Source organism: Arvicanthis niloticus, chromosome 13 (genome assembly GCF_011762505.2).
Source record: "Arvicanthis niloticus isolate mArvNil1 chromosome 13, mArvNil1.pat.X, whole genome shotgun sequence".
Taxonomy (NCBI): Eukaryota; Metazoa; Chordata; class Mammalia; order Rodentia; family Muridae; genus Arvicanthis; species Arvicanthis niloticus.
Window position 1 is genome coordinate 55,487,594 of NC_047670.1, and position 25,785 is coordinate 55,513,378.

General features: G+C 46.0%; 1 protein-coding gene and 1 non-coding gene across 2 annotated transcripts in view; both read right to left on the bottom strand.

Annotated features, from left to right (window-relative positions):
- Positions 1–1,892: 1,892 nt before the first annotated feature.
- Enthd1 (ENTH domain containing 1) overlaps positions 1,893–25,785 on the bottom strand; it is a 109,143-nt gene continuing 85,250 nt past the window's right edge. Inside the window, exons 6-7 of the mRNA XM_034517065.1 lie at positions 25,062–25,484; positions 1,893–3,124 (exon numbers count right to left, since the gene is read on the bottom strand). Of these exons, the coding sequence (XP_034372956.1) occupies positions 2,541–3,124; positions 25,062–25,484 (1,007 nt within the window). The 3' untranslated portion in view covers positions 1,893–2,540. The remainder of the gene's footprint in view (positions 3,125–25,061; positions 25,485–25,785) is intronic.
- LOC117719429 (small nucleolar RNA SNORA17) lies at positions 7,558–7,695 on the bottom strand. Its single transcript, XR_004608163.1, has one exon. It is a non-coding gene; the product is annotated as a small nucleolar RNA SNORA17 (small nucleolar RNA).

Genomic DNA, 25,785 nt, shown 5'->3' on the forward strand with positions numbered 1-25,785 from the left:
GGTTTGGGGTTTTAATGTGAAATGTTTCCCATAGGTTATGTATTTGAATACTTGGTCCCCAGATAGTGGCCCTGTTTCCAAAGGATGTGGAACCATTGGGAAGTGGAGCCTTACTGAAAGAAATGGGTCACTGGGGATGGGGTCGGAGCTGGCCTTGAGACTTTATAGCTGGCCCCATTTTCTGTTTGCACTCTTCTTTCTGACTACTGTTACAATGTGAACAGTGGTTCTGCCTCCCACAACCCCTGCCCCTCCCATGATGCACTGTATCCTCTCGAACTAAGAAGAAGCCCTCCTTTTCTTAAACTGCTTCTTGTAGCAACAATGTGGAAAGTGAAGGGCATAGGCTGAGGTGGAGCATCTGCCTCAGGTACTGGGTAGGGTTTTGTTGTGAGAAAAATGTTCTAGAAGTAGGTGATAGCTGTTTAGTCTTGTTAAGTTATGACCCCTAAAGGATAAACTTTGTGGTACATGAATTATATCTTGATTTTTAAAAAATCTTCGTGGGATGCAGACTTACTAGCTTATTAGCATATGTCCTAGTTAACTCGTTATTCTTACTGTGACCACAAGAACTCTCTACACTTGTCAGTAAAAACATCTGCTTACTGTTTTTAGTGAGGATACGTTTGAAAATACCTCTAAGAGGGCCAGTGAGACGGTTCAGTGGGTAAAGAGGCTTGCAACCAACCCTGCCCTTTAAGTTCAATCCCTTGGACCCATGTGGTGTGTTGGGAGCCGACTTTTAGCAGAAAGCGGCTATCAGCTTTGCAGCCATCTTGAGCCATATACCCTGACGTGAGACTTGTTTTTCAACAGCCTACAACAGCTGAAGCACACTCTGATATCCCACATATTTTGTTTTGCTGTTTACTGCCTCCAGCTGCAAGGCATGCAGTTCACGTGCTGTCCACGTGCTATCCATGCCATACAAGCCTATAAGGTGCACGTGGTATCCACGCCTGTAAGGCTTACGTCATATCAAGACCTGCAAGGCACGTGGTATCCACATACCTACAAGGCACATGGCAAAAGCGTATAAATACCCCAGATTTCCCTTCAATAAACGAGACTTGAAACTTGATCAGAACCTCTGTCTTGTCTCCATTCTTCGAGTCTCTTCCTCTTTATCCCCATACTCTCTCTCGATAGACCCTGACCCGCAGACTGGAGCGGCAGCTTGGGCCGGGAAACAGTGGCCGCCAAGTTTGGAGTGGAGAGGGCCGCAACATTTTTGGCCGCCCAAAGTGGGGCAGCTCGGGCCTCAACATTTTTGGGTCAACAGTGGTGGAAGGAGAGAGTCGATTGTCTTATTAGTTGTCATTTTATAAGCTTTCCTCTGACCCTCACAAGCACTGTGCATACCCACACATATGTGCAAAAAAGTAAAAATGTGAAAAAAGAGAGAGAATCTAAAATGACATTATCTTCATGTGAAAAAAACTATGAAGCAGATTTTACATTCCTTTTAAAAGTGTCCTGTTACTGTTCCCTTTGAAAGCTCCATTGACTTGTATCTGTGAGTGAGAACACATATGGACCATCAGGGGTGTGGAGAGGTCAAAGGGCAGTCTCCAGGAGTCGCTTCTCTCTCCACCTTGTTAGAGGTGCCTTGCTGGAGCCCAGCCCTGCTCTGGTGAGAGGAGAGCAGAATCTCTCAGGGCAGCTAACCTGGGACAGCTGACCCTGCCTTAAGCAGTGTGGTGGAGCACTGGCCTGGAGCACCAGCGTGGCCTGTGTGAACCTCTTTGTTCCATTCCGGTAACACAACAACCAAACACACAAACAAACACTTCTGACTGGATCCAGCATGTCCCTGGGTGGGAAGTGCTGGTCGATAACACTCAAACTAGGTCATTCTTATCTACAAAGCAAACATGACATTTTTCTTTGAAAAGTTGTTTTAATGAATTTTAAGAATATACAGTAAGTTGAAAACATCAAATTTATTTATGAAATACAGGAAGAAAAAAAAAAAAGAAATGTGCCCAAACTTTCTGGAAATCAAAATAAAAACTGCAAGCTTCTCATCCTACCAGCCTCGGCCTTACTTCTGACCCTATGGCAGCTGAGGAGACTTCAGGCCCTTGATTTGTGGGGGCTTCAACTTGAAAGGGTGATAGATCAGGCAGAAGCCTGTTAGCAGCTCAGCATCAGCACTGGGGGACCGGGATGATGAACCAGGGTTTCTCCTGGCTCACTTGCCCACACAAAAGCCCTTCAACCGCTATTTGTACTTTAAAGTCTCCCCAAAACTTCCACTAAGGCTTACCTCACTAGGGATAAAATTCAGAAATGTGAAGAATGACAGAAATACCCTTCTGTTTCTAAGGAACCAATATCTAAACATAAAATGATCAAAAGTGACTTCTTTCTCTTAAAAAATATCTAACCCCACATGGCTTTGTCAGTTTGAAAGGTGGTGCTAATAAACTTGACAATGAAAAATTAAGTCATTGCCTTCTTGTCTCCTAGCAACAGGAACCTCCTAGGTCTGTGGACAGCAGGAACCATTGAGTTCCAGCAAAATGGCTAGGTGACTAGAGGGATTCTGGGCTCCCCCTAGGAGACTGGGAGTCCTGCAGGATCTCCCTGGCTGCTGGGCTGCTGCCACACAGGTTGCCTAGGTGGCTTTTGATGACACCGAGTTCCTGGATCACCAGGCTCAGGTCCTCGTGGAGTCGAACCACGGCAGTCTTCACCTCACCTAGCAGAGTGCGGATGGCATGGAACTCAGAGTCCCTGGGCGAGCCTGAGCTGGTCTGGAAGCTAGCATGGGACACCACCGGGAAGTGCGCTCTAGTTAGGGTGGAAAATGCTACCCGGCTGCTGCTGGGGCTGTAACTTGGCTTCTTCATGGCTGAATCAGAGTTATCTGGAAGACTGGTGTATTCCTCATCATCTGAAGATCCTGTGCCCGTGGGAGCAAAGGGGTGACGAACCCTGACTGCCTCATTTTTGTATCTGAGGGGGTCAGAAGGTGACTGTGGCTGGGGCAGAGTCCAGGAGGAAGAGCTGGTCAAAACCGGGGAAAAGTGACGAGCTGACTTCTCTGGATGGGCCGGGTCAGGAGACGATATAGACAGAGTAGAAAAGGAAGATGCGACTTCCGAGGCCGTGGAAACTAAAATAGAACAGAGAGGGAGCTGTGTATAACATACGCACAGGAGTAATAGCTACGACAATTGTGCGTGTAAACACCTATCTGGAAGGTCTCAACCCAGTTCGAACTTTAAGAGTTAAAAATTCATAAGCCTGAAAACCCAAGGCAGGAAACCAAGACAAATTTAGAGATGTCTTATATGCCAATAATGCCACAGAAATGAGCCTAAAATAGAATGATCAATATTCATCTTGACTTCAAACCCTGCCCAGCATATTTTTACACTGCTGTAGACCTTGTCCGCGAGAGGAAGGTGTTAAATCTTCCCCACCGCCTGCCAGTGTTTTCTGTAGGCATCTGAAGCAGAAAGGCTGAGAAAGCCCTGATGGGGGTCTTTCATCTTTTTCTCCGTACAGATATTATAACAAAATAAACTCCAGCGACTCTAGTGAGTTTAATGAATCTTTTCCTCTCTGTGATCAGATGCAATAAAGACTAAGTCCAACCCAGCTCTGGCACAGAGCTTGCTGTTACCTCTCTCCTCACCAAGGATCTGTGAGCAGCATGAAAAACCACTCGCGGCCTGTTTCATAAAAATTAAAGGCTTGAGAACAACTTAATTTTCTTTCAGGCAGAAATCATTTCAAATGTCTTCTCCGATCTACTTCACTCTGGTTTCCCAAACCATCCTGAGCGTGTTCCTTAAGACAGCAGATGCTGGGCCTGGAGAGACGGTTCAGTGGTTACGAGTGCTTGCTGCTCTTGCAGAGGACCTAGGTTTGGTTTCTGTTACCCACATGATGGCTCACAACCATTATTGACTTTGGTTCAAGGGCATCTGACACCATCTTCTGACCTCCACGGGTGCCAGGCACATATGCACTACATACATGTAGGCTAAACACCTACACAAATAAAATATATCTTTTTATTTTAAAAAGCAGGTGTTTTGTAAAGACGGGGCTTTGCGGCCATATGAGATTGCTTACCGCACGTTATACCTCTCATTAGGTTAACTATGTCCAATAGCCCATTTAAAATAAGAAATCTATAGGTTTTTTTCTTTTACTGGGTCTCATGTACACAAGGTTGGCCTCAAACGCACTAAGGAACGGAGGATGACCTTGAACTCCTGATCCTCTTGCCTCTGTTTCTCAAGTGCTGGAGTTACAGGCGTGTTATGACACTAGGTTTATGTGGTGCACCCACATAACCCAAACATAAACTGAACCCAGGGCTTCGTGCGTGCTAACACTTTACCCACTGGGCCACATCCCCAGGCCTCCAGCATCTCAGCCAAGTGTTTCCCAAACTTTTTTGGACACAGGATTTTTTTTTTTTTTTTTTTCCTCTTGGAATACGTACTTGGGTTTATTTTTGGATATGTGGTACAAATTGGTAAAATCTAGCTCTCAGGTGTCTGTGATTCACTCTGAACTTGCTACTTTAAAGATCCACTAGGCCAGGCGAACAGCAGGGAGGCTGAAGCCTGCCACTCAGCACTGGGGGGGAGGGGACTCTGCTTTGTTGGTAGATTTCACTACATATTCATGTCTCTTCTGAACTAAACTAGAACTCATAAAAAACGGCCAGGGCAGGTGGCCACTCTCTATTTTTTGCTTCTAAGCTCTTCAAGGCCCATCTCCAGTTCTCGGGGAAAGTTCCCATCACAAAACTTGTTTTTGGATGCCAAGAGTATTCTCAGCTGCCGAGGCCACAGGGATGACAGGGAAGCATGAGCGCATGCCCGAGGCCTGCAGTGGTCATGGGAGAATCTGGGTCAGGCTAATCCAGCCGTTCTGTCCTGGGGTTGGGAGGGTGGCACCATGCTAGTGGGCATGAGGGTGACAAAGATCTCGCTGCAGCACTGAACCCGTGTGTTCACATGCTTTGTGCTAGATCGCAGCTGTCATCTGCCACATCCTCCTGGGCTGGCTCTCTGCTCTCCAGTGTCCCCTTCTCTCTTGTTTTGCTGTCATTTGGGGGTAGTGCAATCTCCAGCAGGCCCATGGCAAGGCGGCCCAAGAGGCAAAACACTGGAATATTCATGTCTGAAAGTGCTCTGTTCTACCTTCAGGCTTAGTGACAGTTTGTATAAAGAATTTTAGGCAGAAAATCTTTTCCTGTGGACTTTAAAAAAATCTCTCTCTCTCTCTCTCTGCATCTCTCTCTCTCTGCATCTCTCTCTGCCTCTCTCTCTCTCTCTCTCTCTCTCTCTCTCTCTCTCTCTCTCTCTCTCTCTCTCTCTCCGTGTGTGTGTGTGTGTGTGTGTGTAAGTCAGAGGGCATTGGTTATCACCTTTCCACCTTGTTTGAGGTGGGGTCTTTTGTTCACAGCTGTGTACAGCAGACCAGCTGGCTAGTGAGATTCTGGGGATTCTCCTCCTATCTCTGCCTTGGAGCACAGGAATGACAGAGCTCACTACCATGCATGGTTTATGTGAGTTCTGTGGATCCAAACTTGGGTCTCCGCAAGAGCATGGCAATTGGTTGACCGCTCACTCTTGAAGGCCACCGTCCACTCTCTTCCTATCTCCAGTGAATGATAAGCTGTAGCCATTCTGTTCTTTTTTTTTTTTTAAAGGTTTATTTTCATTTTATGTGTATGTATGTCTGTGAGGTCAGAAGAAAGCACTGATCTCCTGGAACTGGAATTACAGATGGCTGTGGGCCACCATGTGGGTGCTGGGAATTAAACCCAGGTCCTCTGGAAGAGCAGCTGGTGCTCTTGACTGCTGGGCCGTCTCTTCAGACCTGCTGTTCTAATTCTTATTCATTGGCCAGAGCTTGCTGCATCTCTAAGGTATTACTAAATTTCCTCTTCATCCCCAGAATCCTCCATGCTGCGCACTGGAGCAGGGCAGTTTTCATCCACTGAGGTCAAGTGAAAGTGAGCTTTAAGCAGGCAACGCATTTCTCTCAGATCCAAATGTTTTCCCACGACTTCCATCAGTGAGTTTCTGGCCCCTGGGGTTGCTGCACTGGCTCTCTGTCTCTGTCTGTCTGTCTGTGTCTGTCTCTCTATCTCTGTCTCTGTCTCTGTCTCTCTCTCATCCTCTGGTTTGCATGTTAGAGAAGCTGGACTGTCTTCCACCTGCTCGCTTTCTGTGGTGCCCAGTGTGTGTGCACACATTCATGTGTGAAGTGCAGGTACACATGTGCCGCTGCAGTCGTGTGGAGGTCAGAGGACACTCTTGGCTGTGGTCCCCTCCTTCCATTGTGATACAGGGCTTCTTGTTGACCACTGTGCTCAGGCTAGCTGGTCTGTGAGCTTGCCAGGGTTATCCTTCTCTATCTCCTATCTCAACACAGACACAGCAGGGTCACAGATGTTCTGGGGACCTGAACTCTGGACCTCAAGCACCAGCAGTACTTTATCTACTGAACCATCTCTCTCCAGACCTTTTTTTTTTTTTTTTTTTTTGGTAACTTTTTATTGGTTCTTTGTGTATTTTACATCATACACCCCAATCCCACTGATCTCCCCCTCCCCTTTTACCCACCCTTCACCCTTGCAACTTCCCCCCAGGAAAAAAAAAAAATCTTGCTGTGAGAGCTGTAGTGTCACAGTGTGTCCCACAGTGTGTTCATGAACTCCAGCCATTCATAGATGGGGTAGATATGTTCTGGGCCTGAGAGGTATCTGAGCTTGTCAGCCCATTTTCCCAAGTGCTGTAGCAGAGGAGGGCCAGAGCCAGCTCTCCTGCACTCATGACCCCAGGGCTAGGTGGTAAGGGGTCGAGGGAGATGGAGGGTATCTTTCCCTCATCCATGTCACCACACAGATGAGTGGTAGGACTACTTCTCACACTTGTATCCTTGGAGCAGGCTCACATGCAACTTCCACAATGTGCAGGCATGTTCTCCTGAGTACTGTAGCTGGCTAGGGACAGGGCCGGCTCTTCCACTATGCCCAGGTGAGGGGTGAGGCCAGTTCTTCACATCTCTCAGTTATCAACAAGTCACTGGGCAGTAGCCCAGGCTGGGGACATCTGCCCGGCCTTTGGTGGTAACAGAGCTTCCACACCCCCACCCCCACCCCCCGCCCAACAACTGCTGCAGGGCCACAGACCCAGACATGGCCCTCAGTGGCAGCACAGACCAGGACCTCACCGTGGTACCAGGTGGCATCACTGGATACTCACACCAGGCTGTTCCTCACCACCCTCAAGTCTCCAGTTCTGCCTCTCTTTATTGTGCCCACACCCTTCTCTTTCTCTACCATTTATTTGCTCCTCTTAGTGGTGGTCAGGGTCTCTGAGTGTCTGGGTTGTCTCAGGAGTGCTATGCCCCATTCGTGCATTATGGCATCTTGGGATCATCTTGGGCATGGTTTGTCCCTGCCTCACCTCCTGGGCCTGCACAGCATCAGACTGGTGGTCATCTCAGGCTAGCTCCCTGTCTAGACCCCATGGCAGTGGACTGATGGTCATCTCAGGCTCCCCCCTTTCAGGAAATGTTAAAGAACTAATCATTCAGATGTTTTCAGGTCAGAACACTGAGCCTAGACATAGCTTCTCTCCTCTCTGCCATCTACTGATGTGGCATATCATGTGACACAGCAGCCACATCTGCAAGGCCTCTAGGGGTAGGTCCAGCCCTACTTTTCAAATATTAGTAGTGTGTGTGTGCATGTGTATGGAGGTCAGAGGACATTTTGTGGAATCAGCTCTCTCCTTCCACCTTTAGGCTGGCTTATTCCAGAAGTGTCTTTACTGCCAGTCTCCTTCCAGTCTCTTCTTCCCCTTTCTCAATTTTTGCCCTGCTTTTTTGAGGTTTTGTTAGTTTGAGCTTCCATTCCTTCTGCATTCCTTCTGGTGAATTTCTTGTTTCTGCTGGATTTTATAGAGGTTTTTTTTGTTGTTTTCAGAAATTCTCAAAACTGCTTCTTCTTGTTTCAGACACACACACACACACACACACACACACACACATTTGTCTTTGGGGAATTTTTTTTGTCTTATCTTGTTTTTGGTTTTTTGAGACAAGATTTCTCTGTGTAGCCCTGGCTATCCTGGAACTCGCTCTGTAGACCAGGCTGGCCTCGAACTTACAGAGATCCGCCTGCCTCTGCCTCCCAGGTGCTGGGATTAAAGGTGTGTGCCACCACTGCCTGGCTCTTTGAGGGTATATTTAAAAAAAAAAGATTTTAAAAGTATTTTCTTTTCCCTTCACAGTATAATTTTCCCCGTTGTATTTCCACACTGTTTCATGTGAGAGGCCTTTCCAGGAACCACCCCCCCCTTCCCCCGCATTCCATGTCTGCTTATGGTTAAAAAATGGTGAAAGCTGGCAGAAGCTTTGGAAATGAGTGTGAGGAGCCGACCTTGAGGCCTAGAGAAGTGCTGCTTAGGCGGTTATTTGATGGGAACTCCCGAATGCAGCAAATCAGCTTTCTTCTGAGGCAGGTCAGCTTCTCAAAGTCTTCCTATTGCTGCCAGCAGAGGGAGGGTCTGGCTACCAGTGTCCTTGCAGCCCTCATTGGAGGGAGGAACACCAGCATTCGGCTGGCTCTGCTCACTCATCCCTACAGTTGCTCTGGTTATGGTCCACACAACCTGACAACTACTACTTAGAGCTCTTGTTTCAGGCACCCACCAACTACTCTCTCCAGATTTCCAGACCCCAACCCTGGGGGTGACAGGTGTGGGTGCTGTTCAGGATAACTGATTGCCTCAAGATGATGTCCAAGGACAGAACTCATTTTATTTTATTGTTTTATATTATTATGATGGTGATGTGGTGGGTTTTTGGTATGTATGTATGGTTTCTCTAAGTGGCCCAGCTGTCCTGAAACTCACTCTGAGCATCAGAGTGGTCTCAAACCCTGATCTACCTGCCTCTGCCTCCTGAGTGCTGGGATTACAGGATTCGTTTTCAAACATCTGCTTTCTAGATCTCTTTTCACTTGCCATGGTTTCCATGTGGATTGTCTCCAGGCTCATGTGTTGGAAGGATGCTTCCCAACGTTGCCACAGAGGTGGTGGGCCAGTGAAGAGGTTGGCCGTAGCAGGAGATGACCAGGTCATTGGGGATACTGCCCATGGGTAGGACTGTTAATTTCTTATGGAACTTAGGTTCGTTCCTGTGAAAGTGACTTGTAAGAAAGAGCAAGCCTGACCCCCAAACCCTTCTCTGGCTTCTTATCACGTGCTCTTTCTCTTACATGGTGCTATTCCTGAGACTGCCAAGGGCCCCTCACCAGAGCTGAGGAGATACTCTTGGAAACTCAAAACTCTGAGTGAAGTAAACCGTTCTCTGTGGACACAGTGTCCAGCCTCCAGTATTGTGTTTTAACAAGAGAACACTGACTAATACATCACTTATGTGGAGTAGGTTTTATAACCTCATTTTAAACATGATGCAAAGGAATTCAGTGCTAGAAGTCTTTCCCAGATCACCAAGTTAAAAAGAGGCAGGAGTGGGACTCAAAATCAAGTACCTCTGCTGTCACACGATGTCTCAGACCGTGAGCCTAACCAGGACACTGCATGTCCCTACTGCTCCATCGGGCTGGAACTAGATTTACTCTATTACAGAATTATGTTAAATTATGGGTATAAAATTAAGAAAAATAATCAGGATGGTGATGGCACGTGGCATCTATAGGAGTGGTTGAAAGTTATGTTAATCTTTATCCAAAAGGAGATGATAGAAGAAAAAAGAGAGAAACCTTATTTCATTAGTTGAAAACTCTCTTACTGTGTTGGGAGTTAGAAATGGGGTCTCAGTATGTGGAAGTCAGAGGGGAATGGGCTGTGGTGTACAGTGAAGCAGGCTGTCATGGTTGGAAGCTCAAGGGTCCCCACAGGCTCACACTCTGAATGCTCACTCCCTAGGTAGTGGTGATATTTTGAAGGCAGGGAAGCGTTTGGAGGTGAGGCCTTGCTGGCAGCAGTAGGCCACTAGGCTAGGGTCCTGGGACCGTGTTATCCCTGCCTGTTTCCTGTCTCACTGCTCTCCTGGCCATCTTGATATGACCCTCCTCTGCAGGACTCCATTGCACTCGGTGCCTTCCTTAACGCCGTGGCTGAATCCTTGGAAACCATGAGCCAAAATAAATCTCTTTTCCCTAAGATGTTCCTGGCAGGTCTTGTGGCCATGGCAACACAATAGCAACCGATCCAAGGACTTGCTAATATTAATTAAATGAATTGCTAATATAAATTCCATATGAGCCATACATTTCAGGGGAAATGGCAGGCTTCCTGACATTTAGGGAACATGTGACTCCCTGGCAAGGAAGTCATGCATCCAATGACAGAAAGACATGTTCTTGATGAAATTTGGAGATTCTGGGACCCGAAACATATTTACTGGAGTACTAAGAAACTATTTCAGAAGAAGTATTTGGCAACAAGAACGTAAGGGCCAGAGGTGTGCCCGACTATAGGGAGACAGAGTCTTCTGGACACGAGGCAGCTTTGCACATGTGAGCTCACCACAGCTGTGGCAATATGGACCAGACCTGTGCAAGCTAAGTCAGGCTAAATGCAGCTTGGAGATGGGGTGAGGCATAAAGTCTTAAAGACAGGCTAGGAGCTAATGGCAACTCCTCCCTGCTGGGAGAGGGAGGGTCAGCTTTCTCCAAGGGTGGAGCCCCTGACTAGAGTCCCAGGAGTGCCACACAACACATCCAAGAATATTTGGGCAGCAAGAATGGCCTTGATGGGGTAGGAGAGGGGAGGGAAGAACACAAAATTGGGTGGGAAGGAAAGTAGGGCTGAGGGTGGATATGGAAAAAAAAAAAAAAGAAAACAGAAGAATTTGATTTTGCTGTGTTTAGGAAGAAGGCCCTCAGAGAAAAGCTCTAAGGAGCCACACGGAAAAACAAATACAGGAATCAACACAACACGCAGAACTGTATTAAAGGGTCAGAGCACTAGGAAGATTGAGAACCATGCCCCACTACTTAACTTTGTGTTCCTGTCAGCAACACCCAGGGACTTGTCTGAGTTCTTGGGGCTTCCCAGAACCTAGTGAACCAGAAGCAAGGCTGGGTTGAGGAAAGCCGAGTTTCCCAGGTTCTAGATGTTTCTGAAGTAGGAACCAGCAAATCCTCCTCTGGCCACCTTCCTGCGGCTTTTGTGCCACCACTGCTGAGTGACAAGCCAGTGCAGGGCTCCAGCTCTGTTCTGCAGGCTCAGCGCCTGTGAAAAGCCACTCAACGCTAATTACGGCACGCCAATTCCCTTTGTTTCCAAACACTTTGCAGCTGCACTGCACCCTTCAATCTGCTCCTGGGGCTCTCCTCTGCTGCCCCTTCTCTGGCTCCCCACAGAAGCGATGTGGGCATCCTGTTAGCATCCATCCTCTCTGTGTAGCGAACATTGCAATAAGATACAGTAAGTGGCTGTGTTTTAAAAGCTGGTTGTGTGATACACACAGGCCAGTTGTCAGCTGCTCCAAGACAGCACTGATGAATTCATTCCAAATGCCGGTGTTATCTTTAACCGTTTATACTGTAAACAAAGAAGACCTGCTAATTAAGATATAATAGCTTTCAATTTAAATGGCATTTAGAACTATGCTGCAAAGGTGGAAAATGTACATTTCCAGGGATATTAAAATGTTGCATGAGTGTACATGTGTTTATCTGGAGCAGCAGGCTCTGAATGGCTAAACAGATTCCTTTTTCATTCCTGAATTCATCTCATTCAGTGTTCCCGGATGTAAAATGACTTCCGAGTGAACAATACATACAAGCTAAAGTACTGTCATTCCCCACTTAAGAAATGAAACATTTTACATAAATGTTTGCAAAGGATTTATTTATAATCTTAAAAGCAGAAACAACTAAAATGTCCACTGATGGATTAATGGGTCAGTTGCCTGTTACCTGTACAATGGAATACCATCTGGTCATGAAGAAAGATGGACAGATGCATGCTACAACTCTCAAAGTACGCTGAGAGAACGCAGCTGACAGAGTGTCATAGGGGATGGTGGTGTATCTGTGAAATGTCCAGAAAAGACAGCACACAGGCATAGAGAGGTTTGGTAGTGGCCAGCAGCTAGGGAGAGACGAGAAAGAGCCTGCTCACCAGGACAGGGCTTTCTGAGGCAAGGAAAGTGTTCTGGGATGTGGGCAGCTGCAGGACTCTGGGAAGACATCAAATGCACCGAAGTGTCATGCATGCATTAGTGCGTGTGCACATGTGGCCTCAGTTACTCTGTCTCATTTTCTGAGTCAGAGTCTCACACTGAACCTGGAGCTCACTGATCAGCCTAGGCTGGCTGGTCAGGGGTCCCCAAAGATCCTCCTGTCTCTGCTGCCCCAGTGCTGAGATTACAGCTGAAGGAAGCCACACCTGGCTTTTTACATAGGTGCTAGGGATTTGAACTCAGGTCCTTACGCTTGTGTGGCAGGCAGGCAGGTGTTCTTACCCACTGAACCATCTCCCTAGGCCCACATTTCCTCATTTTTTAAAGGGATTTTATTTTCCCCCTGGCTCTGAAGGCTTTTACAGTTCACAGTCTGCTGGGCCGATTTGGTTATCTCACCAGCAAAACCAGCAGAGGTGAGCCCGCAGAGAACCGAAGACAGAAACAGTCTGAGGCCAGAGCACACACCACTGCTGTCCCGAATCAGGGCAGGCTGTTCACCTCTGAAAGACTATGCAGCAGGCAACTGTGGCTTGAGAGCAGGGGGGTGAATGCATCATTCCCCATCTGTTTAGAGTGATAAGAAAACATAATGACAGAAAACAGTAAGCAGTTTGAGCTGCAGATAGTAACAAACTCAAGCCAAGATGAGGCGATGGGCTGCCCAGGGGTCCCTCTTCAGCACCAAGGGTCAGAAGGAGCTGACGCTCAGGCGCCACCTACACAGCCAGCATCGCCGAGACAGGCATGTGCAGGTGCTTTTGAATGTGCTCAATTACTTCACTCCGATGACTTAATGATGTCAGACCAGGACCCTTCATATAAACACTTTGGAAAGTCAGAAGAGGTCCTCATTCTCCATCACCCCTAGTCTTTAGAGATGAGATGTCCACCCAGACTCGTTTCCTGAATTCCTCAATGGCTGTGACCTTCAGCCACCTGGAACATGTTACTGCCCTGCTCTCAAGTCTCGGTCCCCAAATCGATTTACTTCTCACTCCCATCTGCCCCTCCCATCACCCTTCAGCATTCAGAGGAGCCCCGCTGAGGCTGCAGGACCAGCCCCCCCCACCCCCACCCCATGTGTTTCCCCCAGTATCCACCCTCTCCTTGTCTCCTTTCTCCTCAGATTTCCACCCTGCCATTCCCACACTCTACCACTGTGCTTTCTGCCTCATCTGCTAACTTGCATTCCTTTGCTGTAAGGACCAGATGTCCAACACTGTGGTCTTCAGCGCTGTGTGGCCTGGGTTGCAGTTACTGTCCTTACTGCACTGCAGCACAAAAGCTCCCAAGGCCTGTCTATAAGGCAATAGGGCTCTGTGCCAGGCACTCTTCCCCAGCACAGGCTGTGGCCAGAGGCGGTCTTCTGCTGGCCTCATCCTGACCCTGGGAGAGTGAATTCTCCCTCTCTCTCGTCTTGCACCCAGGCTGCAGTTCCTAGAGAACAGAGCTCTGTGAAGCAGAGGGCATGGGCGTCTGCTCCTGCAGCATCAGTGTTTCCTCAGCTTCTGCCAGGAGGCACTCTTCCTTTCTCTAACCATTCCCGATCTCTCTCTAGCCTCTGCAGGAGTTTTCAGTTACTTTGTTGGTGCTGTGACCAACTCAAGGGAGGAAGGATTTACTTTGGACCACAGTTCAGTGGCACATCATGGTAGGGAGGTCATGATGGCAGGAGCTTGAGGCAGCTGACCACACTGTGTAACCCAGCTAGTCAGGAAGCAGAGAGTGTCAGATGCTGGTGCTCTGCTCCTTTCAGTCCAGGATCCAAGCCATGAAACGTTGCTGCCCACAATAGGGTGGGTCTTTCTATTTGAATTAACCCGACCTATAAAGTTCCTCATAGCCCAAAAGTCTGTCTCCTGGGTGATTCTAGATCCTGTCAAGTTGCCAGTAGGAGGCAACTCCCCAGCAAGAAGGACCTGAGGCTGGGGCTTAGGAAGCGGGCTCTATGGAGGCTTACAGCTTCAAAACAGCAAGCAGCCCCTGGGGAAAGAGCCTCTTGCCTGCACAGAGGCACTTCCCTTTTTTCTGGGTTCTGGACCCAGGTCCAACTTCCCAGGGACATGCCTCAGTGGGACCCCTGGCTACTTCCCTGCACCTCTTCCTCTGTACCTCTAGTCACCCTGAACTAGAACTACTGTGAATCCTGGTTTGAATTAGAATTACTAAGTGGTTAGAAGCTGCCTGAGTGGGTGTTGGGAATCAAGCTTAGGTCCTCTGTAACAGTAGTATGGGCTCTTAACTGCTGGGCCACCTCTCTAGACCTCAAGTTCAAACTGCTTAACCTGCCCCCCTCAAGCTCCTGTCCTTCTGGCTTAATGCACCAGTATCCCCTTCTGTATTTCTCGTGAACCTGCACCATCTCTGTCATCTAAGCTGGTGTTAGTTTACTTATAAACCCCTAGCACCTGTGGTGCACAGGTACTGTGCCTGGTGCTGGTGGCACAGCCATACCGGGGGCAGGCAGGGATCCTACTTACATTCTAGCTGGGGAGGAATGCACCCAGTGAGTCTATATGTAGCTGTTGTTTAGAAAGAGCAACAGAAGGCGTTATGGAGGACCGGGGGGGGGGGGAGAGAAGGAGCAGAAGCATCTAAATCCCAAGGTAACATGTTTGGGATGCTCTTGGAAGGGTAGCAGGGAAGGGGTGAATGGGGGAGGGGTGAATGGGGCAGGAGTGAATGCCAGGGAGGGAACTGCACCAGAGGATGAAACAAGACAAGAGAACACGGGCTGCTGAGAGGCAGAAACCGGCTGCTTAGGGCTTGGAAGGCTATTTGTTCTCTTTGTGAGAAAACTGGTAATCAATCTACAGCTGAATGGCCGCTTCTCGGGGAATGAGCTGGAGCTTTCCAGAATCTCTGTGCTCAGTTACATCTCTGCACTATTCCACAGTGGGAATGCCTTTTTCTGGGAGGAAGGTGTTGTGAGGGCTAGTTTTATGTTAACTTAATACAAGCTACAGCCATCTGAAAGTAGGGAATCTCCACTGAGGGAGTGCCTCCACTTAATTCTGGCTGTGAGGCATTCCTAAGGGAGGACCAAGCCCATTGAGGGTGGTGCCATCTTTGGGCTGGTGGTCCTGGGTTCTATAAGAAAGCAGGCTGAGCAAGCCATGAGGAGCAAAGCCATTAAGAAACACTCCTTTATGCTCTGCCTCCGTGTTCCTGCCCTGACTTCCAACGGTGATGGACTGTGACCTGGAAGTGTGAGGTGAAATAAACTTTTTCCTCCCCAAGTTGTTTTGGTCATGGCATTTCATTTCAGTGACAGAAACCCCAACTACGACAGGTATGTACTGTCTGAGAAGGTGTGAGGACGCCAACAGAGAGATCCTGAGGTTGAGAAACAGGGTGAAGGTTTGCAGTTCTAAACACATGTGCATCTGAGTAGCAGTGGCAGAGATTGTACACGCTGAGTATCAAGTCCCCCACAGAGGGCTTTGCTTCTGTGAACTCCACATAGCAGAGCCATCATTATCTGTCCTACAGACGAGGCACTAACATACAGAGAGGCCAAGTGCCTCACCTCATTCTGTGAGCGGCAGGGCAACTGGGATCATAAACCCAGACAGTCTGGCCCTAGGGCCCACGCTGTCATAGGAATGATGTTCAGCCTATTAGGAGTCCTCTGTAGGTTTCCTGGTGAGGTTTAAGGTGTTTGATTTAGTCTCCAGTCTCCCCAGCACTGAGAATTCTACTGCCACTCATTATCAAATGAGTGTCTCTTCTGTCAGGGCTTTCTGGGCTGTTGAGATGGCTCAGTGGGTAAGGCATCTGCTGCCAAGCCCAGTGAGCTGAGGCCTGTCCCTGGGACCCACACCATGCAAAAAGAGAAATAACTTCTGCAGTTTGTCCTCTGACCTCCATAATTGAGCTGTGGCACATTCACACATGCATACATACATGTAGACACACATACACACATCCATATCCATGGTAGATGATAGATAGATGATAGATAGTCAGATGCAATAACTTGAAAGTAGTAACCAACACAAACATAATGTAGTGCTAACTTAGTAACAGAGATGTTTTAACAATTTGCAGCAAGTGGAAAATTGATCACTGTCACATAAATATCTTATCTGCCTCTCCATCTATCATCTACCTACCATTCTCTCTCTTCTATTAACAGAATTGGAAAGAGAAATTAAGGTCCAAATGAATTTTTAAAGAAATAAAATATAGATTATAATGAGGAGTCAGGGAAGAAACAGAGCAGGCAGATTAAGTACCACTGAGGCACTGGAGGACGGATTAACTCTGTTGCTATTCAGTCGGTCATCCTGACTGACGGCCAGGACCTCCCACCCAGGGCCCGCACTCCAACAGCTGTAGAAGGTCCACACTTTAAAATCAGCGCCCCTGTTCCCGCAAGTTCCTGCACTATGGTAGCCTGCTTTACGATGCAACCTGAATGGTTCTGCTCTGGGTTATTTTACATGCTTTATAGTTTCAATGGAGAGTAATGTAAGATCCAACTTGTTGAGTCTAAGATGGCTTCTACCCACAAACGCCTTCTAGGACTGCACTGAGTCAGCAGAGTGACACAGAGAGAAACAGCATCTAGACCAGTGTTTCTAACTGGAACGGGTAGAGCACCTGCCCATATGTTCAGGCCCTCAGCGGCTCTTAGAAAGAGTGCATAGTTTTCAGTGCAGCGGCTGCTTTACTTTTTCTGAGACAAGGTCTCATGCACTCCAAGGATAGCCTCATGCACTCCAAGGATAGCCTCTACTAAGTAGCTGAGGAGGATCTTGAACCTCTAATCTGTCCATATCTCCCAAGGGCTGGGGTTATAGGGGTGTGCCCCCATACATGGTTTATGCAGGGTTCAGGATGGAACCCAGGGTTTCCTACATCCTAGTAACTGGGTCTCATCCCAGCCTTCAGTGCAGGATTTTTTAAAGTGCTACTAATGTAAATGATTCTGTTCCTTTTCTTTTTGTTATTTAAAAAAATACTGTGTGTGTGGGGCATGTATGCACATACCATATGTGAGCAGGCAGGCACCTTGAGGAGTCCAGAAAATGGCATTGGGTGGCCTGGAGCTAGAGTCACAGGCAGCTGGGAGCTCCCAATGTGAGTTCTGGAAAGGAAACTTTGGCCCTCTGCAAGGGCAGGGCAGGCTTTTAACTGTAAAGCCATCTCTCTGGTCCCTTTGATTCTAACTGTCCATCGTTGGTGAAGAGTAATACAATTTCCATTTTGTCTGGAGATAGCCCCCTGCTCTGTTGCCCAGGCAGGCCCCGAGCAGCACCTGGTTGTCATTCATTTTGTATGGTGCCCTTTTGTCCTTTTGGCGGTGTGTGTGAATCTTCTACATGAAGAATCCTATTATCACTGGACAACAGCGATGCTCTCTTTTCCTTTCCAGTGTTCACACCCTCTCTCTTACGGCCTGTTGCCACCCCAGGCCCTCTAACAACTGCTGAATAAAAGTGGTGCAGGACACACGCGTCCTCCTTCTGAAGCAGTCTTTCATCATTAATTATGTCTGCAGCCAAATTTTAAAATATGCTCGTTATCAGCTTCGAGGGAAGTTCCTTTTTATTCCTAATTTGCTTACATTTTTTATAATCATAATTGAATGTAGAATTGTATCAATTTTCTACACGAATCAAGATAATTATATCATTTGAAATCTTATTCTATTAATGTGGCGGACTGCACAGATTCATTTTCAAACGTCGAGCCAATGCTACCGCTCTGGGGCGAATCCCCTGGGTCATGGCACATTGGCACTTTTTGGTCTTGGTGGATTCCATTTGCTAACATCTTAAGAATTTCTGCGTCTGATGTCAATCTATGTTGTTCTCTAATTTACTTTTCTTGCATTGCTTGTTGGACCTGGGTAGCAGATTAGCTATCTTCATGAAACGATGGGGTGATGCCCTGTGAGTGTCCAGAAAGAACGGGTGGAAGACTGGTGTTCCCCCTTCCTTAGAGTAAACCAGGAAGACTGCACGGGACCGAGGCACTATTTCTAAGACATTTCTGGTAACATACTTAGGTATATATGTTTGTTTACAGACGCATTTCCCTAATGTATATGTATGTATATATGTATGTGTATATATACCTTTAGGTATACATATACCTTTAACATAGGCATATATATATATATATATATATATATATATATATATATATATACATACACACACATGCACATGAATCTATCATTTATCTATGACCTTTGACAAATACAAAGGTCATCTCAGGTCAGTGTCAGTCATTTACCAGCTTATCCCTTTCAACTAAGGAGCTAGACCCATTGATAATGTAATACTTTATTATAATCCTTTGACGTTGGTATTTATAGGATATTCTCTACCACCCCTCCCTGCACCCCACTCCCCATGGCTGGAGATTAAAGCTGGGGCTCAAGCAGGCTAAGCAAGCACTCCACTGAGCTACGTCCCCACTCCATTACTGTCTTTCTCATAATCAGCCACTGTTGGAAAGATTTTCTCAGTTAACCTTTGGTTTCTTCTTTGTCTCACAGACAGCATTTAGGGTTCTTCTGAGAGTTTTATCATCGTTTTCTAATGTAATCTCATTGGATCTTGAGAACATACACTTCAAACTGTAGGTTTTTAAAAGTTATTGCTGGATCTTATATTTGCATGTGTGAGGGTGCCCGTAAGCATGGGTGCCCACGCACTTGTACGCGTGTTTACAAGGAGGCCAGAGGCTGATGTGGGGTGTCTTTATTGTTCCTCATTTAATTTTTTTGAGCCAGGACATTTTGCTGAACTTGGAGTTTGCCAACTCACTGGTTTAACTAGGCATTTTGTCCAGGGAATTCCATCTCACCTCCCTAGCCTGGGACTGTAAGGGCTGGGCACGCTGAGCTTTGTGTGGTTGCTGGAGACACAACTCAGGTCCTCAGGCTCCCACTGCAGACATAAGCGTCACTCCAGCTCCACTACTTTGTTCCATTTGTTTGATTTGTGTCTTTCTTCCTTTTTTTTTTTTTTTTTTTTTTTTTTTTGGTAAGATTTATTTATTATGTCTACCTGCATGTATGCCTGCAGGCCAGAAGAGGACATCATATCACATTATAGATCATTGTGAGCCACCATGTAGTTGCTGGGAATTGAACTCAGGACCTCTGCAAGAGCAACTAGTGCTCTTAACCTCTGAGCCATCTCTCCAGCCCCTCCTTTCTTTTGTATTAAATATAGTTTTGATATTTTAAATCAATTTTCTTTCTTCTTTTTTTGTAGTGCTGGGGATAGAACCCGGAGCTTTCTGCATCCTCAGCAAGTGCTCTATCCTTGGCTAGATCCCCAGCCCTGGTTTTATAAGACAAGGTACTGCTGTATTCCCCAGGCTGACCTTGAACTCTTGGTTCTTCTGCCTCTGCCTCTAGAATGCTGGGTTACAGGTTTGGATCATCACACCCAGATCCACACTTTCCTCTTTCTTTTTTAAAGACTTACTAAACAGTGTGTGTGTGAGTGTGCCTGTGTGTGTGTGTGAGTGTGCCTGTGTGTGTGTGAGTATACCTGTGTGTGTGTGCACATGGGTGTGGGTACTCATGGAGGCCAGAGGTAAGTCAGATCTCCGGAGTTGAGACTGCCAGCAGCTGTGAGCTGCTGATATGGATGCTGAAACCAAATTCAGATCCCTGCTGAGCCACATTGCCAGCCCATGTTCTCTTTTTCAAAGTGTGATTAAACACATTTACCTTTTCATGAGTTAGGATTAATACTGTAGTATGCTGTGTAAAATGTGGACTTCATTTTTTTTGTTTGAGATGATGAACCTTTATTCATTCAATATTGTATGCAAAATTATATCATCACCTTGTACCCATAAGTACATATAATTTTCCTTTTTTACTTCATTAAATGGTACAACATCATAAACTCCATGTTCTTTATGTTGTGATGTTACATTATTTTTATATGTGTTTTAAACACAAAAATACAGAATTATAATTTTGCATGTATATTTTCTACATGTGCTTTTTCAATGAGAAAAAACAGTATTTTATATTTACTCAGATATTTATCATTTCCAAGACTCATCATTTTTGTAGATTCAAGTTATAGTATAGTTTCCTGTTTGTCAAATATTTCCTCACCTTTTTATAGATTTTTTAATAGATTTCTTGATCATGAGTTAAGTTTCTGTCGTTGAACACTTTTTTTTATTCATTTAAATTTTTTCTAGATATGGAATTTCTGGCTGACAGTTTTTGTCTTCTGACCTGTGAGCTGGCCTCTCTCTGTCTCTCAGAGCTCCTGATGGAAGCTGAGGTAGCGTCCACACTGCCAACACCCACATGTGATTCTTGTATGAACACAACTCTTTCTCTTGCTGCTTTTAAACCTCACCTGTGGGCTCCATGTGTTTAATGGCAGAGAGCTCGGGCGTAGTTTTCTTTATACTTATTCTGTGTGTGCATTTTCACTTGGGGAGCTTATTCTAGCCACAAATGTGGGAGTCTGGCACCAGGATCTCTTCACATAACGCCCTCTCTACTTTCTTTGTCTTCTGGAACTCCTGGCACACCAATGTCAGCCTGCCTGTGAAGCTCCTGCAAGGCAGCCCCCCTTACTTATTCACTGCCCATTTTCCAGGTTAGATCATTCCTGTTGATTTATCTTCATGTTCACTTACTTTTCCCCCCTTCATTTGCAGCCCACTGCTGAATCCATCCCGTGAACTGGTCATTTCAATTCGTTTCCATCTCTGCTATTTCCTTTCTGTCCTTTTGTAGTGTTGTCTTCTGAGACTGTCTTCTCTGTGCATTCATCGTGACACTTTATAGTCCTGGAATACAGTATTTTGTTGTTTGTGGAGACAGTGTCCTGCTGTGCCAGCCAGGCTACCCTCAAACTCACTGTATAGTCTAGACTAGCCCTGAACTCACTGTCCTCTCGCCCTCACTTCATGAGTGCTGCATATCAAAATGTCCTCCAGCATGCCAGCATATGTTCTTGAATATTCTTAATGGCTGCTTCATGAACTTGTCTGCTAATCACAGTATCTCTGTCATCATGGTCAGCTTCTAGAAACTTCTTCCATGTCTTCATTATAGTTCACATTTCCCTATTCTTCAAGTGTCTGGAAATTAATTAATTAATGTGTGTGTGTGTGTGTGTGTGTGTGTGTGTTTAGTGCATGTGAGTGAGGGAGTCCAAAAGAGTGTATTGGATCCCTTGCAGCTGGGGCTACAGGCTGCTGTGAGGTACCCGATGTAGCTGCTGGAAACTGACCTTGGGTCTTCTGTAAGAGCACCACATTCTCATAAGCACCGAGCCAACCCTCCAGCTCCATGCCAAGCATTTAAAAACACTGTAGTGTATGTTTGTAGAGTCTCTTGATTCTATGACGGTCCTTGGAGACAGCTCTCATTCCTGTAGGCAGATAACTTGCCTGACTCTTCAAACTGTCAGCCACAAAGTAGAAAGAAGCTAAAGGCTTTCCTTTCTTTTGGTTTCCGGCAGGGATTGGAGGGTACTCTGTACAGTTAGCTAGTAATTAGTTAGCCAAAGATTTGGGTAGAATTTATATACAGTTTATAGGCTCAGCCATCTCAGTCTTCCCTAAGATTTCCTTGACACCCACTGATGCTCTGTTCACTGAATTCTCCCCTGTTGCTCTGCTGGGGATGTCAAACACATGGTGTGAGCTGCATGTGGCCTCGCATAGCTGAGGACATGCATAAATCAGGCCAGATAAAGATCATGAATTTACTTAACATATGAGAGTTCTGTGAGTTTTTCTGGTGTGTTGGGGCACATTGTGTGAAGGTGTGTCTCTGTATATTCAATTGTTAATTCTGTACTGGCAGAGAGCTAAATGCTGGCAGGATCTTGGTATTGTCATTTCTATGGCCCATCACTGGTCTCATATTTTATAAATACTCATTTTCCTCACATAAAGAGCTAAGGGCCAATAGCCAGGCAGAAAGTAGAGGCTGGATCTTTTAGGGACAGAGTGATGCTAGGAGGAGAAACGAGACATGGGAGATTCCATGGGCAAACCAGAGAGGAGCTGAGAGGCAGGACATAGTGCCAGGATTAGTTGGGTTAGAGTATCTGGGAGACTGCCCTAGCTGAAAGGCCTAGGCTTTTAAATATTAAAAAAGCCTCTGTGCCATTATATTGCTGGTGGGTCCAAGATAGTCCTGCTATGCTGGTGGCTCCAGCCTTGGTTCTTGAGTGTGAACTTTGCAGGTGACAGTGTTGCGTGACAGTATCAGGGGCTGGGCCTGCCTGCTAGACCGCGTGGAGCAGCATATGAAATTAAGACTCGGGATCTTAATTTCAGGACTTTATTTTTTAACTTTAAAATTTCCACTGAGCTTTTATGCAACATAGATAGAAATGACTTGATGAAGGTTTTTCATCAAAAATTATAGCAGCTTTCACAAAAAGGTCTGTCTTCTAGATGCCAAATGGAGCCTGAGGCAGTCACTGTGTTCTAGACCATGTGGATTTTCTGCATGAAGGACAGTGCTGTTTCTAGTGTTGTCCTTCCCAGAGTGTAGCTCTCAGTGTGCAGCCTCTCAGGTCCCCAGGGCCCAGCTGAATGAGAGAGGAGCATCTGCCTGGATGCTGTCTGTCTCCTGGCATCAGCGCGTCATCAGAGGCTCTGCTGAGCTTGTTGGTCTCTAAGAAGCTCCCCCACCCCTTTAGTTTCTTTCTTGCTGAGAACGCACAGCTTTGCAGCATGCACTTTCTGAGACAAAGTATTCCTTCCCTGCGGTTTCTTGTTCTCTCACTGGCCCTGAGTCACTTTGGGCTTTGAGCTACTTTGGAACCCCAAATTCAAACTGTCTCCAAAGCCCAGCGAGGCTGGGGACCCACTTCTTACCCAAGGAGGGGAATGACTGAGGTCAACCTGGACTCATTAAAATGCTCTTCTCCCTGGAGTCCAGACCCTGTGTTTCTCTCTTGGAGGGCTTCTGATATACAAGCCTTTAGTAATTTTTCAGCTTTATATTATTAGAGGTGTGTCAGAACATGGTTCAAGAATGGAGCTCTGAGGAGAATTCTGAGTGCTTATGAGAACACTCCAAGAAAACGAGCCAGGAGTCTGATGACCTCAGTTGCTTCAGAACATGGATTGTTCTTGGACTGTTGTTTGTGCTCCTCTCAGGTGTAGCAGACAGGAGTGAGTTTATCTCAGATTACTTTTTATTGCTTGCTGTTGTTATTCAATTAAATGTGGCTATGAAAAACATGTTTTTGCCATATGTGGCTGGTCCCTGTGATTGTACCCTGAACTCATGTGATTCTTTTTAGCCTCCAGAGTACAAACTGTCCGATGCTCTGAGTAAAGTTGGTTATCGTATGGGACTTCAGTCCAACTCATTTATTGGCCCCATTTTCCCAGGTTCCACAGCCTTTAGACCAGCACTAAGAGGTGGGATTAGAGGGTCTATCGACTTCATTATAACCATTGCAGCTTCTTAGAGGACAGTCAAGTCAGAGCCCATCAAAGCACAGTGCTAGGTGGCTTCCTCTGCAGGCAGTCTTAGAAGGAAAGTGAATTTGATGACAAAACAGAGATTCATTTTTTAAATTATATTTTATTTATCATTTATCCATCCATCCATCCATCCATTCACCCATCCATCCATCCATCCACCCACCCATCCATCCACCCATCCACCCACTTATCCATCCCTCCACCCACTCATCCATCCATCCATCCATCCATCCATCCATCCATCCATCCATCCACCCATCCATGTGTATGCATGCACACTTGTGCCATGGTGTGCATGACAATCAAGAGAGAACATGTTGAGCAGTAGGTGTGCTGTTTCTTGTGTGGGTTCCTAGGGATCAAACTTACATTACCACCTGCTGAACCATCTTTACAACTCTAAGACTCAGTTTTACCTCCTTTAAGTTAGTCAAAAAGGTTTAACAAGAGTAACCTTTGAAATCTCTTTTTCAAAGAGATTCTTCTGTTATTCACTGCCCTTGACACCAAGGTCAATTTATTTAACCCCTGCATGCTGCTTCCACTGTTTTTATTAATATGTAGTTTTATCTGCTGGCTGCCAATATTTTTGTTTATATGCATTTTTTATTTGAGTTTGAAGCAGTTTAAAAGACTTATGTTAAAATCTTTTAATTTATATGAGTTGGTAAGTATTATCATACAGAATTCACCAACAAAATCACCATTTTGTTTTTGAAAAATTCATGCACAATTTTTTACCAATGAACTTTGCAAAAGAAAGGATAATTGCATAATGTAAGATTTAATAGCTGGCAGTCAACAACCAGGTTTGACCCTCTATCACAGGGTCTAAATCAATACTGCAGCCCATCTCATTCGTTTCGTTTTACACAGGGGCTCATTACACAGCCCTGCTTACCTTGAACTCAATCCCCTTCCTTGGCTCCAGAGTGCTGGGATAACAGGTATGTCCTGCTATGCCCAGGTCCTTGATGTTTATATAAAGACAGAGAAAGGACATGGTTCCTTGTGCCATTGGTGCAAATAGTATAGAGCCTTAAAGAAGGTATACACAGCTGTGCACACATGTGCCAGTACAAATAAAAAAAAAAAAAACCCAAGTCTTTTGCACACAATCCCTTCATGAGTTACCTACATGTCTAACTGGAAGCCTCAGCTAATGCCAGTAACATCTTATTTGGTTTACACAGAAATGTTTTAGAGCTGAGGGTAGTATACTCGATCAAGTACTTGCTTGAATTATCTGCAACTCACTTAATGAAAGAGACCTAAGACCACCAAGAAGTCCTTCAGTGGTGCATGTGATCTAATAGAATTGACAAAGAGTGAGAGGAGACAAGACAAGGACAGAAGGCGAGAGGCCACGGAATGGCTCTGCAGAGCATCCTCACCTGCTTCATTGGCTTGTTTGGGGAGACACTCACCCCGCATGGCTAAAGGCTTGAGGCACACTTCTTCCATCCGGCAGATGCTGGACTGTGCAGGTGTCTGGAGGTTCTTACTGGTCTCATTCAGTGGGCTAACGGTTTTGAATGCGGGTGAGACGTAGAGTGTCTCCACAGAGGACTGGTTGTGGAACATGGACTCAGACTTGGACATCCTCAAACCCAGGCTGATGAACTCATCTTTACCTGATGGCCAAAATTCTTGTAAAGGCATCAGTGTTTCAAAGCTTTTTGCAGCCGTCTGCTTTTCCTGAGGAGAATGTGGGGGACTTTCTGTGATAGTATTTGCAATGGCTCTCTCCATTTTCTTGCCTAAACTCATATTTGTCTGCATCGATGGGCTTTTTTCTGGGGGAGTAGACACAGCTTCTGTAAAATAGCAAGTAGCCCCAAATTAAAACCGAAACATTCCATTTAAAATCCATTTTAATAAATAGGATCTTTCCTATTTAGTCCTCTGCTTTCCTGCTAGGCTGGTATGTTCTATTTCAAGTATCCTCGAGCTATAACTGATGCCTTAGTCATTTGGTGGCTGCCTTCTCTCTCCTTCTCTCAGTGGTACTAAAACACAAGGCACAGAAAATTTCAAATAATTTCCCTTTCAGGATTTCTCCCTTCACCCACTGATCTGCCTCTGAGCCACTATATTTTTAGTACCTTCAAACCTTCA